The 21,626-nt window shown below is 44.2% G+C and overlaps 1 protein-coding gene across 2 annotated transcripts in view; it reads right to left on the bottom strand.

Moving 5' to 3' along the window:
• LOC119661244 (P protein) overlaps positions 1-21,626 on the bottom strand; it is an 82,163-nt gene that overhangs the window by 42,514 nt on the left and 18,023 nt on the right. Inside the window, exon 1 of one of the 2 annotated variants that reach the window (XM_038070482.1) lies at positions 4,523-4,704. The exons of the other annotated variant lie outside the window; for it this stretch is intronic. Within the exon in view, the coding sequence (XP_037926410.1) occupies positions 4,523-4,542 (20 nt within the window). The 5' untranslated portion in view covers positions 4,543-4,704. Of the gene's footprint in view, positions 1-4,522; positions 4,705-21,626 lie in introns of those variants that run through there. 2 annotated transcript variants of the gene reach the window in all.

The raw sequence follows: 21,626 nt of genomic DNA, 5'->3' as shown, positions 1-21,626 counted from the left end.
AGGGAGGTGGTTGCTCGCGAAGAACGGCAACACACTCTAGACGAGTGGCAGCTCTCTTGGCAAAATGAAACTAGAGACAGATGGACTGCGCGGCTCATCGGCAACTTAGGTGCGTGGCTGAATCGGAGGCATGGTGAGACTGGCTATTTCCTTACCCAATTTTTAAGTGGGCATGGAGGTTTTCAGTCTTACCTGCACAAGATTGGAAAGGCGCGTTCTCCGGATTGTGTGTTTTGCAATGGAGTTGTGGACGACGCCCACCACACTTTTTTTTCTTGTTGAAGGTGGGATGGGGCTCGTCAGCAGCTCTATTTAAACACAGAGGATCTCTCTCCAGACAACATTGTGGAAGAGATGCTGAGGACTGCTGACAGGTGGAACCGTGTTGCCCATTACGTTCGGGTCCTTCTCGTTACTAAGAAGATAGAGCTCGACCGGTGGAGGAGCCGGATGGCAGGGGGCTCCTTGAACTGACAGTTCCCTTCCTCCTCTCCCCTCCCGTTGGTGAAAGGAATTCCCTGATTTGAAGGCTCCGCAAGGCGGGAGAGATCGGGGGCTGGCCCGAAGTAATGTGACAAACGGTTCCAGGCTAGCTCTCTGACGATGGGGAGGTGTTTAGTTGGTAGTCCGACGACGTACCGAATCGGGAGTCCAACACTGTGTGTGTAAATGTATTCACCTACCCTACCCCAAAAAAAAAAAAGAAAAGTGGTTTCGGGATGCTCTAATAGATTGAATACGCTTGGCTTGTACAATAAGATCTCCAGGCCACATTGAGTTAGAAGGCAATGAGGCAGTTGATGGACTGGCCAGAAAAGTAGCACGGACACCGCTATACGGATTAGAACCGTTCTCTGGAATCGAAAAAAAGCTATGATGTTAAAGAATGAGCAGGGACTGCTGAGGAAACTATCCTGGACAAATTTACTCAACTTAGGAATGGAACATTTCAGGATATTCATGGGGGATACGAACCCAACCGTTCAAAAGATTGTTCAAACCTCACTAGCAAGAGCCTGAGGATCATAGTAAGGATACTTACTGGTCATAGCAGGTTAAATTATCACCTTGGGAGGCTAGGAACATCTGCAGACATTGTCTTCAAATTCAGTTTGGAAAGTGATGAATTCTAACCATAAGTAAATAAGAGAAGAGATTCTAACTTGATATTCTAATAAAGATTTAAGGGACTGAATGCAGCATCAGGTAAAGACGTGACATGTTTACTACATATAAACTGCATACTACTTTTTAGAGAAGCCCGATCTATTATGGAAGGCATGATATACAAATAACGAGGTAGTACATATCGTGCACTCCAGTGAAAGCGGCTCGATATCGAGCTCTGTGACATCCTTTGTACTGAAGCTATTTTGTGAGGCTATCTAATCGTCAACTGCTCTGATTAGCAAGCAAAAGCATATATTTTATAAAATGCATCTTTTTTTTTTCTAAAATTCGTTGCAATTTTACCAAGATGCCCAACTGGTTCTTTTCAACAGCTCTCTGCTGCCGTTGACTTCCACTAGGATCTCGGATTTGGCACTCAATTAACAAAGGAACTCTATTCTGGGCTCTGGGTAACATCAATATGTTTGTATGGCTTTCTAACTGAATTTCTCCAACAGGGACGTCGAGGATCCGCATATGACCTCCACCTTAAGGGATAAATTCTAGTAAAACTAATGGACATCCTAGGTTCTTGCAATATGGAAGCCGGCTCAATACAGGCTTCCTCAACGTGGCATCCGGGGCTTTGAAACCACTTTGGTCGAGAACATGATGACAATCGAGTCAAGAAAGCATCTTCGCAGCGATCATTCAGAATCGTCAGCATCGAAGTGCACCGAAATGTCTGCCAACATACTATGTCAATTCACATACAATTTTACCAAATTCACGTACCGCATGCCCACCGCAATTTATTTCGCATCGTGATAGACTTTGACCTAAAATAAACGTGATAAAAGCGTGAAGGGATGGACCATAAAATTACAACGGGGAAACGACCGAAAGGGTAATAACATCACAGATACGAAGGCAGCGCATCACTACTCGGATTTCGAAATTGGAGCACGCGATCGATGGACCAATATGATTGGAGGAAGGTCATCCTGAAGGCCAATGCCTTTAGAGCCTCGACTACGACAACGAACCATCGAAGTAACATTTGCGGAAAGTGTTACTAAACTTATTTAATATAAAGTGCAGTGCAACTGAAAGCCATGGTTTACTCTCGGGTGCTTATGGTGCAACTCTTTCTTCTCTGCTTATTAAGCCGATAGAAGGGAAGACCTGTGTGAAAATCCTCAGCGAAATCCGATATAGGATCAAGCTCGAAGATAGCGGAGGAAAAGTGTCTTCCGTTCGGAAAACGAAGGTTGGTGGACTCCTCGTCGAATTAGGTCCGAGGACAACAGATAGAACCCACGTGCTCTCTGAAAATCTGAGACATGGACCACCGGCCGGAAAAGAAGGGGCCAGGGGAGGTAGCGAATTGGTATCACTTCCGGGGTGAAAAACTCGCTGTGATGGAAGTTGCGGAGCACTGCGCGAAGAAGCTTCTTAACAGCGAGAAAATCAGAATTGGCTGGGGCGATCTGTAAGATAGGAATCCGGGCCGCCCCAACCAAATGTTAGAGGTGTTTGGATTATGGGCACATGTCTGCAACCTGCAAGGGTTCTGACAGGAGAGCAACATGCCGCAAATGCGATCAGGCAGGCGATAAGGCGCACGGTTCGGGGCAGTGTTCAGTCTTCACAGCAAAACTGGAGGAAGCTAGGACGCGGTCAACATGATCCGAATCCTACAGATAAATATGCATTGGAGTCCAGCCGCTCACGAGTTTCTGGCGTAGTTCGCTGCGGAGATCAAAACTGATCTAGTGCTTTTTAGTGGGCAGTACCGAAACAGGGACCACGACATATCAAGTACCACTACCATCTGGGTTCGGGGCTGCGTCCACTTTAGGGTTTTTGCCCAGGGTCGGGGGATGGTTTTATTTGGGTTCGGTGTTTCGAGGTAACGTTTTCCAGTGTCTATCAAACGCAGAACGTGACTTGATGACTTGGACGCTACCTTTGGGACAGAGGGGCGGATCCTGGTCGCAGGTGACTTCAATGCCAGGGCATTTGAAAGAGGTATGCCTCACTCAGACTGCAGAGGGGAATGAATTCTCGAAATGGCATCGGGAATAGGACGTGTAGTTTTAAAAACCAGATCCACCCCAACGTTCAGGCCCCCAGGCCCAGGAAGCAGGTAATATTCGGGTCGGAATCGATAATGTCGTGTGTGGCGCGACAGGTGGCGAGTTCTGGAAGACCTTTCGAAGTGGTTTATATTATACAAACTCTCGGTGTGTGCCACTCCGGCGCTCTTTCTATGCGTGGAACATCGCGAAGGTGAACACCGGGAGGTTTGTCGAAACTCATGGGATCCACCCCGGGAGTGATGTCACTGCAGCTGACACGGTTGTAAGTTCAATTATGAGCCAGATAACGATGGTCTGCGGAACTTCCATACTCAGGGGGGCATCGAGACGTGGCAAGCTGTCTATGAATTGGTGGACAGTGGAAATTACAGAGCTCCGGAAGGAGTGTCACAAACTCCGCCGCTTGACGCAACGTCTAAACGACCGGGAGGAAGCACGTACCATAATCATATAGTAAGTGAATATTGTCTAAATAAATTTGGCCAGTTTTTTCAAAGGGAAAAGTGCTAAAAATTGAGGTTCACGCAATGAATTTGTGAAAAGTAGGTTGAAGCACCTGAGAGAATATTAATACCAGATGTGCTGAAACACTTGAAGTTCCAGTCGGTTATTGGCTTGGTCGACATACTATAGTTAATAGGTTTACTATAACCATTAAGGACGCACAATAGTTCTTTTGATATGGATATGGTGCAACTTCCCTGATCCTATTATTATTATTAGCTCTTATTCCTCTTGTTTACGAACTTCATATTCCAAAACGTAACTATCTGAGACTGTGTTGGCTATAAGTCCTGAATCTGCTTTCCGCTTTTGATCGAACTCTTTATATTGAATATTGCCATATATGGTCACATACAAATTTACGTCACATTCTATTTCATTACTCACGAATTATAATAATTATCCAATTCATGCACCATCATTACCAGTGATGTCTCTCTTCCCTTGATTGTACGCTAAGAAGAAAGACATCCAAAAATAGGAATTATGGTCAGCATAACAATAGTAATGAAAATGTATAAGAAAACCATCTAATTATCCAATTAAGGCACAAGCGCAGCAACAACTCGGAAGTGGTTGATATTATTCATATGTAAATTATATAATAACCGTTACTTTTGTCAGCAGCACTTAATAAGAATTACAGGAGCGTCATTACGAGACGACGAGGCACACCCACTATTTTCCAAGCACTTCTGTCTTTGAGGAGGTAAGGGTCAATTTTTGGTATATCAAAATTTTTGGCACTATCGAGTCACATTGGAATTAATCGGACTAAGGTACTGTTTTGGGCCACTGGCACTTACTTTTCACTTGGATCAGACATATTTTGGGGATCGTTGTTAGCTAAAAGAAAAGCGTTCTTTTTTCGAAAACAATTGGTTTTTCGAATCGAGCGGTAAACGGACAGTGGACCGCTAAGAGCGTTACTCGAAAAATTGGTTACTTTTCACCAGAAACTGAACCGCGACCTCTCACACTGAATTGCTTTTGACTACTCGACAAATAGGCTTGCTCGGGTTACTGATGAACCTGCACTTCAAATCTCAGAATAACAACAATGATAATGCAGCATTGCTAAATTGGACTTGATCCACTCACGGTACTGGGCTGTAGCCATCAATTCGTGCAGTAGCCGCATGTATATCTGGAAGTATGTAAATGCTCACCATAGATCCAACCCTCTGGGGGGATGCAAATCAAGGAGAAAATGTGACTTGTACTTATTCTTCAATTATTCAATGAATAAGCATTACTTCGGCATTCACATGAGGGTTTGTTTCATAACACCGTAATAGGACAGACTTGCTGGCTAGCCTCCTATGAGTCGTTAATGGATGATTCATTCCCCTAAGGTGCCAGGCAGGATGAAGTTCAGAGGTGAAAAGCATATTTAAAAGCAAAAAGTGAGGAATGTTGACCAGAGAAAAGAAATTTCTCATTATTCGATGGCAAGAAATTTGACAAGGGAAGGCACCAAAGTCAACTGGCAGTAATACTCCACCTCCAAAAAAATGTTCGGTTGGGGTATCGGGTGCGTATGATGCTTCACTATTTTCGGGGAGTGCTAAATAAGTGATAGAATCCATGGGGGCTTGGCGAGTTAGCTGAGCTTTAAGTTAGCCATACAAGCAGCCGAAAATCTGCATTTGGAAAGAGAGAATTGACCAGAAGCCGCTAAATGACCCCATTGTCCCAGAGAATGTATTACTGCGGTGGAGCTTCTAACTCGAACTGCCAGATTAAAAAAGTACCTAATACTTAAGTAGTATATAATGAAATTTTTAGGCAGCGAAAAGTAACATAGAGCTCTCAGCTATAAAGTTGCAATACTCCTTTTTCAGTTGTGACGGAAGTAAATCTAATTTTTTCAGCATTTAATTGCATTTGCTTTAATTCATCATCATCATCAACAGCGCAACAAACGGTATCCGGTCTAGGCTTGCCTTAATAAGGAACTCCAAACATCCCAGTTTTGCGCCGAGGTCCACCAATTCGACATCCCTAAAAGCTGTCTGGCGTCTTGGCCTACACCATCGCTCCATCTTAGGCAGGGTCTGCCTCGTCTTCTCCTTCTACCATAGATAATGCCCTTATAGACTTTCCGGGTGGGATCCCTCGACGATTACCTACCTTGTCGTGGTGAGGAAGCTCAGTAAGGAAGATCCTCCAGGAAACGGGAGGTGACACCTGAAGCCAAGGTGTGACTACCGTGCCGAGGGCTGAATGGTCACAGGGATTAAGATGTGGGCGTAAACGGTGAACTCTGGGTACCAGGCGACCGCCAGTTTCAACTAGCCTTGTCTCGGCAAAAAAGGGGTCTGCCGAGATCGACTTACTTTCCCCGAAAAAATTGCGGCCATGGCAGCCAACTATGAAAAAAGAAAAAAAAACAGAAACATAAACCTATTAAGCAAACACAGTTAAACTTCGATCGTGACGATCCAACCCGAAGTGAAGGGGCAACCCTGAGCTCATCGATGGAGAACCTGAGTCTAGACTCAGATTCCCCACTTATTCAAGTGGGAACCAATTCAATTGGAACCCAGTCCTTAACGGACGAGCCGAAGCAGGCCCCTTCTGTCAGTACTCCTGACCCCAGGCTCCAATCGGCGCCACCTGCTGAGGCTAAAGTCTTGCCCATGGGTAAGCACCTGTCCACGGACAGCAAACTGCCTTCGGGCAAACCACCTTCGGGCGAACAGCCTCCGGGCAAACCGCCTTCGGGCAAACCGCCTCCGGGCAAACCGCCTTCGGTCAAACCGCCTTCGGGCAAACCGCCTCCGGGCAAACCGCCTCCGATCAACGCGCAACCAAAGAGCTGTGCCAAAGTTGAGGGGAGAGGAGCGTTCGGGGCACTTGTGGCTAAGGGGAAACCGAAGCGGCAGCGGTCCTTGGACGATCCTAACTCTTCGACACAAAAGGCAGCAAAGAGGGCTCGACCGGCAACGGCTAGGCCTTCATTTGCAGTCAAGGCTATCGAAGTCGATGGATGGGTCCTGAATGACGACTCTAATCCATCCGGCTACGATACTGAGCAGTGCGAGCAGCTTAGGAGGAAACTCCTCCTAGCTGTAAGGACTGCGTCCGCGCAAGGTATTAAGCTTTGCTTTGAGTCGGTACGTGTATACCGTAAAATGTTACGGCTGAACTTTGCTGACGAAGGCACGAATGAGTGGCTCAGGCAGTACTGCTCCTCCCTTAACGATGTGTGGGAGGGTGCGCGACTAACCTTGAAAAGGGTCTCTGAGCTTCCATCGATCAAAAAGTGCTTTCTCTGGCTTCCAGAAGAAGAGCGCAATGGTATCGGGGTTCTGGAACAACTTGGTGCACAGAACTACCTTAACATTTCCAACTGGTTGCTGCTAGGCAGCAAAACAGGAGAGAGAATCGATAGACCGGGAACATTTCTCACTATCGGCGTTCCCGAACCTGATGTTAAGAAGGTTTGGGAAAAATCGGGTTGCCGGCTCTATTATGGGCTGGGGAGCATCACGTTACAAGTGTCGGCTGCTAAAACCATTGAAGGGGACGTGCAGCCCCCGGCATCTACATCTGAAACGTAGATGAGGTGCCACATTTCCCAAGTAAATTTGCAGCATTGTAAAGCGGCGACTGCACTTATCAGTCGTCGGATCAATAACTGCAAGACATTTATATACCTCATACAAAAACCGTGGGTTGTTGGTGGGGCATTCAGGGGCCTAAACTTCCAACATGCTGACCTATTGTATGCCAATGGAAGCGATCGACCCCGCACCTGCATGGTAGTCTCCAAAGACTTCCAGGCTAACCTGGTTAACGACCTATGTGATGGCGACACCACATCGGCTAAGCTAACCATAAAAAGTCAACAGGGAGATAAAGAGATACTATGGTGCTCTGCATATTTCCTCTACGACGCAGAAGACGTTCCCAGTGGAACATTCATCAGAGCTATCCAATATGCCAAAAGTAGAGGCATGGGGGTAATAGCAGGATGTGATGTCAACGCTCACCACATATGCTGGGGAAGTTCGAACATCAATGCAAGAGGATCGAGACTACTGGAGTATCTAGTAGGAACCGATTTGCAGATCCTAAATGTGGGTAATGAACCCACTTTCTTCAACGTGGTCAGGCGAGAGGTCATCGACATCACGGTGGCATCTCCTGACATCGCGGCTCTGATCGGAGAGTGGAGAGTATCAAACGATATCACACTCTCGGATCACAGACGCATTGATTTCGTTATGGGGATGGATCCACCTCCACCCACTCCATTTCGGAATCCGAGGAAGACAGATTGGGTAATGTATCAAACAGAATTGAGCGCCCGAGTCACGATCCCTGGGAAGCGCATCAAATCCACTGCTGGAATTGAAAAGACAACTCAGATGATCACAACTAGCATGAGAGAAGCTTTCAAAGAAAGCTGTCCACTCACGATGCCAAAGAAGGGTAAAACACCATGGTGGAACTCAGATTTCGCAAAACAGAAGAGAACGACAAGGATGCTCCTTAATCGTGCTCTGAAGGGTGAATCAAGCACTAGCTGGCATCGCTATAAAGAGGCACAGAAAGCTCTAAAGAAGAGCATAAGATCGGCTAAACGATCATCTTGGAGACGCTTTTCCGAAGAGGCTAACTCTCTTGAGGCAACCTCAAAGCTGAAGCGGATTCTGGTCAAAGAACGTAGCCAGAAACTGGGTTATTTACGTTTACAGAATGGGAAGTATACAGAAAGCGATGAAGAAACGGCAAATCATTTGCTTGAAGTACACTTCCCAGGCAGCATCCAAAATCTAATCTCGGGGCCAACAGGTGCATACAGCCCTCAACCGAGAGACTGGAATCTGGCATGCAAAGTTGTATCACTGGAGCGAGTGAAATGGGCATTTAACTCGTTCCATAGAAACAAGTGTGCAGGTCCGGATTGAATCATCCCTGCGCTAGTAATAGAGGGAATGGATGCCCTGGGTCTACACATTCGGAATATATATCGTGCATGCCTAGAACACGCTTATATTCCAATTAAATGGAGGGAAGTGAAGGTGTTGTTCATTCCCAAACCAGGAAAACCCACCTACACAGACGCAAAAAGCTTTCAACCGATCAGCCTAACGTCCTTTCTGCTAAAAGGACTAGAAAGACTAGTAGATCGGTTCATAAGGGATACACACATTCCTGTGTGGAGGTGAAACGGAAAGCGGCCAACGACGCATATAGGCTCGATACTATTGGGACGTGGCAAGGCGGTCAATCCAACGGGCATGCATCTATCTGGAAATTCCTTGAAAAACATCCGGTGGCCCTGATGCCGACCGATCATATGGTTTCCAGATTCGGCTTTGGAAAGACATACACTGTCGTAATCACCGAAAGAGAAGAATGGTCGACAAGCGGCCATGAGTCTTTTCAGATTACAGACCTAATAATCTTCATCGACGGGTCAGTCACGGAGGATGGATCGGGTGCAGGTGTGTTCTCGGAGAATCCGATTATAGAACTGGCCCGACCCCTCGGAAAAATGACGACCATATTCCAGGCGGAGATATATGTCATTTTATTGGCAGCAGAAGAATGTCTGCGACAAAAATGGAGGAGTCGCACCATTCGAATCTGTTCCGACAGTCGGGCGGCATTATCAGCACTAAATGGTAACAACATATCAAGCCAGTTAGTGTGGAGTTGTCATCAGGTGCTGTTGAAACTTGGCCGACTGAACGAAACATTCCTGATGTGGGTGCCGGGGCACTTTAACATCGCCGCTAATGAGGAGGCTGATAGACTGGCTCGCCGAGGGTCTGGATCCACAATGGTGGGGCCAGAACCAGCTCTTGGAATCCGACCATCTACTGTCAAGTCTACTCTGAAGGGTGAAATTGCAAGGATTTATGCAACCGAGTGGAGAAATTTGGACTCTTGCCGGCAAGTGAAAATCCTTGTGAAGGAGCCTAGGGCCACTAGAACGGCATTTTTGTTGTCCCTTAAAAAGTGGGACATGAAAACCCTAGTAGGGCTTTTGACGGGACACTGTCCTTAAACTACCATATGGAAAAGATTGGGGTAGTGGTTTCGGCTGTGTGCAGTCAATGTAAGGAGGAGGAGGAGACAGCCCTGCACTTTTTATGCAGCTGCCCGGCATCCTCAGATCTCAGACGAAGACACCTTGGCAAGGTTTTCTTCAATGAAGAATCGGCACACTCTCTGCCTCTTGAGAATGTTCTCAGATTCACTAAAGCCTGCGAACACCGTAGGCGGGAAGCCATTGAATAGGCAACTTACGGGGATAGTACAATGGGCCTAATAATGGCCTGAGTGCTCGGAGCTTCGGCTCCTCCCAGTTAACTAAACTAACTAATTTCCGGGTGGGATCATCCTCATCCATACGGATTAAGTGACCCGCCCACCGTAACCTATTGAGTCGAATTTTATCCATAACCTGACGGTCATTGTATCGCTCATAGATTTCGTCATTGTGTAGGCTACGGAATCGTCCATCCTCATGTAGGAGGCCGAAAATTCTTCAGAGGATTCTTCTCTCGAACGCGGCCAAGAGTTCGTAATTTTTCTTGCTAAGAACCCAAGTTTCCGAGGAATACATGAGGACTGGCAAGATCATAGTCTTGTACAGTAAGAGCTTTGACCTTATGGTGAGACGTTTCGAGCGGAACAGTTTTTGTAAGCTGAAATAGGCTCTGTTGGCTGACAATAACCGTGCGCGGATTTCATCATCGTAGCTGTTATCGGTTGTGATTTTCGACCCCAGATAGGAGAAATTGTCAACGTTCTCAAAGTTGTTTTCTCCTATCCTTATTCTTCCTGTTTGACCAGTGCGGTTTGATGTTGTTGGTTGGTCCGTCTACCGTGCGGACGTTGCCACCATGTATTTTGTCTTGCCTTCATTGATGTGCAGCCGAAGATCTCGCGCCGCCTGCTCGATCTGGATGAAGGCAGTTTGTACGTCTGGACTGGTTCTTCCCATGATGTCGATATCGTCAGCACAGGCCAGTAGTTGGGTGGACTTAAGGAGGATCGTACCTCTTGCATTTACATCAGCATCACGGATCACTTTCTCGAGGGCCAAGTTAAAGAGGACGCATGATAGGGCATCCCTCTTGTCGTAGACCATTGTTGATGTCGAATGGTCTTGAGAGTGATCCTGCTGCTTTTATCTGGCCTCGCACATTGGTCAGGGTCAGCCTAGTCAGTCTTATTAATTTCGTCGGGATACCGAATTCTCTCATGGCCGCGTACAGTTTTACCCTGGCTATGCGATCATCGGCGGCTTTAAAGTCGATCGCTTACCGCAGAGAAAAAATCTAATCTGTTGCTGATTTGCCTGGAGTGAAGCCTCTTTGGTATGGGCCACTGAAGTTCTGGGCGTATGGTGCTATCCGGCTTAGCAGGATAGCGGAGAATATCTTATAGATGGTACTCAGCAACGTGATACCTCTATAATTGCTGCACTGTGTGATATCTCCCTTTTTATGTATGAGACAGATAATGCCTCGTTGCCAATCGTCAGGCATTGATTCGCTATCCCATACCTTGAGCACTAGTTGATTAACCACTTGGTGTAACTGATCGCCTCCATATTTAACCAATTCGGCTGTAATTCCATAGGCTCCTGGCGACTTATGATTTTTTAGCCGATGAATTGCACGGACTCTTTCTCCTAAACTTGGTGGGTGGCAGTATTTGTCCGTCGTCTTCAGTGGACGGGACCTCCAGCTCGCCGATGTTCTGGTTGTTCAGTAGCTCATAAAAGTACTCAACCCATCGCTTCAATATGCCCATTCTGTCAGAAATCAGATTTCCCTCTTTGTCTCGGCAGAATGAGCATCGAGGTGTATAAGGCTTCATCCTGCTGACTTGTTGGTAAAACTTCCGCGCCTGATGCAGTTGCTCCCTGTACTTTCTTTCTCTTGCTTTAATTAATCTCGGATTAAGAAACCTGATTTTAGTAAATTTTGCTTTTCTTCCAGTATATAGTTAAAAAAAAACCCTCGAACCGTCTTCCCGCCCAACCGGATCGACGCTTGACTAACCTAACGATGGACTGAAGGCAACATCTAAAGGCCCGCATCATAGCGATGACGCGTTTCAACGCAAAGTGTGTGCGACCATGTGAAAATGTATTGCTACATCCCGATTGTCGCAAACACTTCAAGCTGTGAGACGGTGGTTCTAAACTGCAGAGACATATAGATTTTAAATCGAAGACAGTGCGAATCAAGACTAGATCCCACTATGTCAGATCATTACCGGACAGGACTCTTCGGATTATGGCACAGATTGTAAGGATGCAATGTATACCCCAGTCCTAAGATCCAGCGTTTTCAGCGCTTCAGTCTTTTATAGTCTCCAAGTCTGCTTCATATCGTCCGCCAAGGGGCCGCAGTTCCGGATTTTTTCTTGCCGTTTATCAATAGTGTTCCGGTCCAACGGTACGGCTACATTGATTATCAAGAACGCTCGATCTTCCTTGAGAAGCAGAACTAGATGGGGTCTATGTGGTCGGTAGCAATAGTGTGATCCCACAGTAGTTTAGCCCGATAATTTTCCAAGATCCTCTGCGGTTTGTACCATGGTTGCCACTAAGTTATACTTCAACGCAAAGTTTGGATGGAGAATCTTTCAGACGAAGTTATGACGATTGGTGTACTCGGTACTGTTCATCATCCTGCACGCAGATGTTATGTGCTGTATGGTCTTCTCATCACAGTTGCATAGCTTACAACTGGAATTGGTGATTGAGGAGTCGTGAAGAATGTATTGTTTTTTAGTTTTTAGTGGGGAGCGGAGAATCCTGAATAGAAGTTAAGAATGCGTGGGTCTCATAAAATAGCACACCATTAGGCAACCATTTGTTCGAATTTGATGTCTATGCTTGGCAACAACAAATTTTTGGCATGACCTCGGTGATGGGTTTCTCCTTCTACATGTGCGATATGGAGTCAAACGGGGCTGATTTATGATCGATGTAGGCCGTCGAGATATTACGTTTTTGGTGTACAGCCTGCTTTACAGCTACCGTATCAATTATTGTTCCTTGCAGCCTCGGGAGCCTTTTGTGCATCCTTTTTGCTCCTCAGCTATCAATTTATGAACATTGAGATGTTTTGAGATGTTCGCGCACAGAACTGAAGTGAAGACCTTGTAGATGGTACGAAAATAAGTAATTGGTCGACATTTTGAAGGGTAAGAGGCACCCTATTCCTTAGGGATGAGGAAAGTTATCCCCTTTGTGAAAAATTGTAGATTCGCTCCAAACACTTCTCCAGAAGTCTTCTGCCTGATCCAGATCGAGGTTATTTTCGCGACTTGAATTAGTAAGATTTTTATAGAATCAAGGTTCGTTTTGGAAGAACATGGTGTTGTCGGTCCTTCGTTGAAAGCTTGTTTGATACCTACAGATGCGATTGGAGCATATCGCAAATTTCTGTTGCACCACTTCGAGGATTTCTTCTTCTTCTTTTCATATATCATTGGACAGATGGTAGTTTCCAACGCAGCGCATCTGTGCACTCTTGGTGATGGATTTCCAATAAGTGCCTGCATGACACCGCCAGCCTCTTTTCTCCAATTTTTTACCCTTTTGTTGAGTCGAAATACCAAGAACGGTAAATTCATGCATTCAAATCGAATACGATCTGCATGTCAAACACTCACAGCAATCTTCGGCGGATACAACGACAGAATACTGGCACTACGCTATTGGTCAAAGAAGATGTGTAGCTTAAGTTGTTCCCCTCAATTATAATATTATGTCCTAGTGAAAAATTCGTAGGTACCAATAAGATTGTTGTTATAATAATCAAAAACATTCGGAAAGGGGAGAAAAATTGTCCAATTGCACCAAAACAGTAAATCTAAGAAGAATTCGAGGCGGATGTCCTCTCTATACAACTTGGGAAAGCTGTTTGAGAAAGGATTTAGTTGAGCCTTCTTTTTTTGTTGTCAATGTTGTAGTGGGATGGTAATGGACTTATTCAATTAGGAAACTCAATGATCTGACCCTGGAGGTTTTTTTTAGATTAAAACGGTGAGTCCCCGGCAAGAAAGTGGTGTACAAGGAGTCGGTTTCCTTGAGGTAACTGATTTTAAATTGACATCTGGCAATTGCCAGTTTTAAGGATACAGTCAACAGGCAATTTGAGAACTTGTAACGAAAAAGTAAAGAACCAACAGCATCAAATGGTACTGCTAAAATGACAACAATAAGGATAGGAGACTACAACTTTGAGACCGTTGATAATTTCTTCTATCCAGAGTCGAAAATAACAACCGATAACAGCGCACGATTGTTGGCTGTCAACAAAGCATAGTTCAACTTCCAAAAACTGTTTCGCTCGATACGTTCCATCATAGCTCTTACTATACAAGACAATCATCTTGGCAGTCCTCATAGAGGCTTGGGTTCTTTATCATCATCATCAACGGCGCAACAACCGGTATCCGGTCTAGGCCTGCCTTAATAAGGAACTCCAGACATCCCGGTTTTGCGCCGAGGTCCACCAATTTGATATTCCTTAAAGCTGTCTGGCGTCCTGACCATTTTTATCTATTATCTATTCTTTAGAAATAAAATGAAAAATAAGCACTTCACTTCATTGTAATCAAGAAAATACAAAAACACAAAGTAGACGCCAGTATTACATACCAAAAAAGTATTACCAGATAAAAGTGCTTTCTAAAATATTTTGGTGGGTAGTGAGTCGGCATTGCGTTGTAGTCTATTTTTGTTTGTAACCGGCTTGGTATAGAATTGACGAGATTTTCTGTTGTATCTTTTGAAATGGTTCTCCATTCTTTCTGAAGAGCAATTCGTAAGACAGTTTTGTTTGAAATATGTCTGCTCCGGATGTTATTTTCCAATCTGAAGACTGTGGTGGAGTTTCCAACCTTTTTGGAGTATTGTAGAGTAGCCACAATTTCGTATTTAGTATAAGGCCTACAAATAAGTTCTGTCGGTTTTCACAATAGATGGCGTAGCTTGTTTTTTATTCCATTGATCCACATTTCCAAACATTCATCGGAAAGCTACTGTCAATAGGCACAAACGTCAGTATAAATTATTTAATTGAAATGTAAACAACAATACTTTTTTCATCAACGAAAATGGCCAATTTTGTACCAAATAATGTGTTTTTGCGGGAAGTTCTACTTCATTATTTCAATATAAAGAAAAAAGCAACCGAAAGTCATCGCATTTTGGTGGAAGTTTATGGTGACCATGCTCTATTTGAGCGAACATGTCAGAGGTGGTTTGAACGGTTTAAAAGTGGCAATTTTGGCTTAGAAGATGAAGAGCGCGCCGGACGGCCAACAATTTTTGAAGATGAAGAATTAGAGACATTGCTCGACCAAGATCCATCGCAAAAGCAAGAAGAACTTGGAAAAACACTTGGAGTCACTCAGCAAGCCATTTCCCACCGTTTAAAAGCAATGGGAATGACCCAAAAGGTCGGAAATTGGGTTCCGTATGAACTGAAGCCAAGAGACGTCGAACGCCGTTTTTTCACGTGCGAACAACTGCTCCAACGACAAGAAAGGAATGGTTTTCTGCATCGAATAGTTACTAGCGATGAAAAGTGGATCCATTACGATAATCCCAAGCGTCGGGCAACGTGGGGATACCCCGGCCATGCCTCATCATCGACGGCCAAAGCGAATATTCATGGTGAGAAGATCATGCTGTGTGTATGGTGGGACCAGTTGGGTGTGGTATACTATGAGCTGCTAAAACCGAACGAAATGGTCTCGGCAAACTCTACCGACGTTAAATGATGCGTTTGAGCCGCGAACTGAAGAAAAAACGGCCGCAATACCAGCAAAGGCATGTGGCAAGTTATTTTGCAACATGAAAACGCTCGTCCACATGTTGCACAGCCCGTTAAAACATATGTAGAAACGTTGAAATGGGAAGTCCTACCCCACCCGCGGTACTCTCCAGACATTGCTCCTTCTGATTACTATTTGTTCCAGTCGATGCAACATGGCCTGGCTAACCAGCACTTCTCCAATTACGACGAACTCTAAAAATGGCTCGATGAGTGGATAGCGGCCAAGCCGGCCATTTTTTGGCGCGATGGTATCTATGAATTGCCTGAAAGATGGAAGAAAGTTGTGGCTAGCGATGGGCAATACTTTGAACAATGAATGTATAACCAATTTTTCATAATAAAGCTTCAAATTTAAAAAAAACCGACAGAACTTATTTGTAGGCCTTTTACTATATGTTTCGGCATATTATTTTGACTAAAAATATGATCTGAAGATAGGCCCATACTTCCCACGCTTTTGTGAAGATGGCATTTGGAGCTCAAGTATGATTTCCTGTGAGCTGTACGCCCGACATATCCAGCGTCACGAAGAACATTCTGTACAGTTTCAACCGATACGATTATCCCTATCTCTTTTTTCATCTCAGCAGCTATTATTGGCGCACTTTGGCTATGATTTTTAAGCTTTTGTGTAAAACAAAACCTTATTCAAATCGGTTTATTGTCTGTCTGTCTGTCCATCTGTCGAAAAATTTGAAGAAAATCAAGAGGCTGCCACTATATGGTGCCTGGGCTACGAAATACTCTCCATATCGATACCTGTTCATATAAAGTTAATAATAGTATATTATTATAATTTTCAGTAATTGGTTGCAGAACCCCCCTTTTTACTCTGGTCATTGTGGGGTAGAGGGAAATGAAATCTCGGATGCCTTAGCAAAAAATGCTTCAACTTCCCCCATGCCTGGACCGGAACCAGCAATTGGGGTGTCAGTAGCATTGACTGATACTGCTATCAAAAACTGGGAACAAACTTTCCATAATGACAGGTGTCTTAATGCGGCTGAAATATAGATTTGAACACCCACCATTTTGTCAAGAAGTTTTGAATTCTTTTTCGTTGGTGTGGATATTTATCCTTGCAAATACCGATATTTCGGGAACCACTTGTTCCCTTCATCAGTGCTAACAAGTTTGCTCATCTGTAGACATTAAGGTTCTATTTATACTATATACTATGACATTATAATTATGGCTAAAAACTTATATCTAGGTCCTGAAAAAGAAATAAATATTTAATTAATTTCCTAATAGTTAATTTATCTATCCTAAAACGGGAAGAGATTCATTTAGTTTTCTTTAAGAGTTTTCTAAACAATGGGGAATAGCAGTTACCCAGATCTGAGTTCAACCTAGTGTCAACCGGTTGTTTGCTAATGAACCAGCTTTCATAAGCATCCACCTGGTTAATCTTTTTTACCTGCTTTATGACCTTCAAATCCTCAGCGCTTACTTTATGGCCGCATTCCACCATATGTTTTGCCACCATAGATTTAGTGAGTTTTCGGGAGTACTTTACAGCCAGCTCTGCCTCCTTCATGTGCTCCCTAAATCTGATGGTTGCCAATCTTCTTGTTTGCCCGATATACACCTTCGGACAATCTGAGCAGGTCGGTTTCCTGAAAATAGAAAAAGTGAATTTTCCGTTTTGACGTTTGATTAGCAAATCTAGGAAAGCCAATTGGTTGTTAACTTCAATCTCGTGAGTGAAGGTTATTTTAGGGTGCAGCGTGTTGATTTTATCCAGTATATTTTGGATACTTGTGTCCCAGATCACTGCCAAAATGTCGTCCACGTACCTAAACCATTTATTTGGCAATAATCCATCCTGCTCCATTTTTTCCTCTAGTGATACCATGAAGATTTCACTTAGGAGTGGGGAGAGGGGATTGCCCATCGCTACACCTGAGGTCGTTTTGAAATATTTTCCCCTGAATGTGAAATAATTCTCACTCATGCAGAGGGAAGCCAACCTCGCATGTTGTTTAGCCTTTTTCCTCCATTCTGGTGTCGAACCAAAACGTAGTAGCTGCTCTTCAAATTTTGTTATGGCTTCTTTTACAGGCGTGCTTGGGAATAGAGCTTTGACGTCAATTGACACTAGTCGTTCATTATCCGCCAAAGCCCCCATTGCACTCAATCTATCAATCAATTCTTTCGAGTTTTTGACGGATTGATTTCCGTTAATGGATCCCAATTTTTGGCATTCCTCGACCAACCAGTTGGCAATGTTGTACGTAGGGGAGTTAGAATCTGCAATGATCTCCCTCATCTCATTGCCTGGATTGAAGTTAACAACCAATTGGCTTTCCTAGATTTGCTAATCAAACGTCAAAACGGACAATTTACTTTTTCTATTTTCAGGAAACTGACCAGCAGAGTGGTTCCCGAAATATCGGTATTTGCAAGAATAAATATCCACACCAACGAAACAACAAGTTTTTATTACTTCAATTAATTAATCGTTGGAAATACCGCATAATTTCACTCAGTTTGAATTCTGTATTTTTAAAGTTAAATATGGGATTATCTGATGTGAAAATTCGTTGATGAATATCTTCTTATGAGTCGAAAGATTTTTGGGCTTTTTAGTCTAAATTTTGTTTTGCGTACAACGGTTTTCTGGACACAAAATTTGGATCTAAAATTTTTAATGTTACATTCAAAACAAAAACATAAAGATTTTCGTTCAATCTAAATGGTGTTTTAAGAGTTTGCCAGGAATAGTTTTTGTCTGGAATATTTTATACCACTTTTTGTAACGTAGCTCACAACGAGAAATTGGTAGCAAATTGGGTTGTTAATTGTCTTCTCTTCTTCCCTGGGAGGTCTACTTTGAAGTGGTGAATTAAGCCTATTGGTTCCCAGTAACACCGATTTACCTATCTAGATACAATCATCGAATGCACTGTTCATAAACTTAAGTCAGGTTCATTGGAGAATGTCGTTGAAAACTACATTTCTTGATTCTGTATCTCATGCATATTCGCATTGAATTCACTTTAAAATGAAAATGAAAAACGCGGTTATTTTCCAGGATTTCATCAATGTATCTTAAGCTTGTTTTGCTTCACATTGATTCACTAGAAGCAATAGCAAAATTTATTGATAACTATTATAATTTTAGATGAGTTTTCTGTAGAAGTGAACACAGCTGATAGGTCCGGTAACTATTCGCAATTAACATTAGAAATATAATCAATCACGTTACAAATAACAAAGTTAGACACGGCGGTTTTCCTCTTCATTTCCAGGAAAAATAATAAGTTTTCTCAACATCAAAAGCAAAAGATATATGGGAGTGAAGTGATCCCCCTAAGAGCATGTATGAGGGACGTTAGAATTTGTAATGCAACATGCTAAATACGTACATAGGAGTGTCACGTTTTAACCTCCCCAGTATTATGGGGTGATGGGGTATCAAGGTCAATGAAGAATAATGAAAAGTTCCTTATTTCTGAGATATGATCCGAATCTGCTAAGCCTTGTCATCCCCAAGGTTATGCTAGTTAACAAATGTAATATTTCTCTGTCTTTTGCAAATTTCTGTTCTAAAACCATTTAACATCGCAGCATCAACCCCTCCATTGTATTCACGAAAAAAAAATTTAAAGATACACCCGAGCAACGACCACATTACCTTAAATCTATCATCTACTTTTATTAGTTGCGATAAGTGACAATGATAGCTCGGCATCTAGCTGGTGTGGTGACATAGAACTTCATCAGTAAATGGATATGCTAAATATAGGCAGAAGCGTGCAATCCAATGAAAAAAGTAAGAGATCTTTGCTTGGATTAAGTGCAACAATGGACACTTCCACTCCATAAACGATTGTATACATGAACGGGGCACATATTGTCATATGTGAAAGGGGTTATAAATTAATAGCAAAAAAGCCGCTTAATGGTTTCGGTGAATTTACACCAAACTTGTTAGTTCAGATTTTTATGGTATTAATTTGTTTATGTGTGGCATTTAAAAAATCTTTTGAAGAATATTGTGCCTAACGTAAGAGATATTTCCTGGGAATTAAAGGCTGCGGTAATTTCTACAAGTGAGAACTATAATAATGTCTACTGCATAACAAGAGGGGACTCTTAACTTGCCCTTACCTGAACAAATTTCAATAGTCAAAGTTGCCTCAAAGTATATCATTTTGGTGGGGTCAAGCAGTGCACTGCAGGATAGACTGACGCGGAACATAGCTCCCTGAAGCCAACCTATCTCTCTCTGAGGATGAGCTGTCTTTCCTCTGGGACGGTGCGTGGCTTTTCAGGGGCCAAGCCTCTCGTCTACCAAGACCGTTACTGAGTGGTGATAGCCACACTTTGTACGAGGTGACCCTACTATTAACAAAACGCTACGAATCTAGACTGGGGAGTCGAGAAACACCTCCCCCAATCCAGAGTGTTATGTGTACCGTGTCCATTGGATAGTTTGCAGTCGGGGCAAGCCTCACTGATACCTGGTCGCCTCACTGAGTAAGTTAGGCCTTACCGTGCTACCGGGGGCTATGGCACGGGGGGCCTCTTAACCCCCATGTGGGAATCAGATGAGTACAAAAAAAAGGTTAATCAGGTGGAGGCACGTCTCCGAATTACTGACAGCCAGGTGATTACACCCAAGAAGGGAGAAGTTGGGACGTCAAGCAGTGGATCCAAGGTTAACATTGGTATACTGCGTAGACAACAGCCAATGAACACCACTGCTCAAAGAGCAGGGACCAGCAAAAGCACGTCTGAGATAAATATAACAGACGTCAGGAAGGAGACAGGTATCAGTGGCGCCGGTGTTAAATGGTACCTGCGCTATCTGAAGGAAGGCCTGAAACCAGAAGAGGCCCTTAAGAAGGCTCAGGACAGACCTAAGCCAGAGAAAGCGGGGAGCAGCAGATATCAGCCCGCATGAAGGGAATGCTCCCAAAAAATCCAAACCTGAACCCAAGGGGGGAGAAACCCCGGGCAGGTCAGGAGTGAAGGCAGGACCCAGGAAGCCCGCCATTAGCTATGCTAGGGCGGTCAAGGTCATTCGACTGGCCATACTGCCAAAAAGGTTTCCCGAGCAAATACTCACTCGTGAGGAGCAGGAAATCATTGAGGACTTTGTCGTCAAACAGATGATCAAGGGTTGGACTTCGAAACTGGTGTTCACCGGGATACGGTTTCGACCAGGCCTTATACTGGTGGACTGCGCGACGGAACACACCGCAGAATGGGTTAGAACCATAGTTTCTAGATTGCCAGGCTGGGAAGGGGTGGAACTGTTAACATGTGCTGGGGATGATATACCACTAGTCCACATGGTGACAGTTTTGCTGCCAAAAGCCGCGGCAATAGAAACGGAGCCTCCTAATCGCTCAGAATGAAGATCTCCATACCCGATTATGGAGAGTCTTCAGAAGCAAGGTGGAGGGCAAGGGTAAACTCCTCACAATCGGGGTAGATGACCGATCCCTGGAGGCAATTAAACGTCGGAGTTGTCATATCAACTACCGATTTGGCAACATACCCATCCATGTACATAGGGAAAAGCCGAGGAAAGATACCTCGGAGGAGGTACCGAGTAGAAAACATACCGAGGTCCCTCAAGAAGTCTCGAAAGCCATAGAGGCGCAAAGGACTGGATCAACTAGGGAAATAGACCTGCTTCCCAGTGAAGAGTAGAAGCTGGACGACCTAGACCTAGGACTCCTAGGGCTCAGGGTGGACAGCGATGCGCTGGAAAGCGCCATGTCGGAGGAGGAGGGTGACACTCCGACAGTGGAGAAGAGCTTCAAACAATAACGGAGCCAATAGCCAGCACTAAGATAGCCCAGATAAACCTCCACCATGCGAGAGCTACATCTGCAGTGATTGCGAGGGCAAGTTACAAGGAGAACATTGGAATAGTGCTGGCTCAGGAGCCCTGGGAGCAGATTCGCGGTCTGCAAGGAGGAAGCATGCAGGTAATTTGGGACTCCTCTTGTGAAAAACCAAGAGTTTGCATAATTCTTAGACGTATTTTAAAATACATATGTCTTTCATAGTTCTTAATCGGGGACGTTGTGGCTATCCAAGTCTCATTGGAAGCCGGGAG

The sequence above is a fragment of the Hermetia illucens genome, chromosome 1, assembly GCF_905115235.1.
Source record: "Hermetia illucens chromosome 1, iHerIll2.2.curated.20191125, whole genome shotgun sequence".
Taxonomy (NCBI): domain Eukaryota; kingdom Metazoa; phylum Arthropoda; class Insecta; order Diptera; family Stratiomyidae; genus Hermetia; species Hermetia illucens.
Note: the sequence above shows the minus strand (reverse complement) of the source record. Positions and strands in the feature narration are given on the sequence as shown.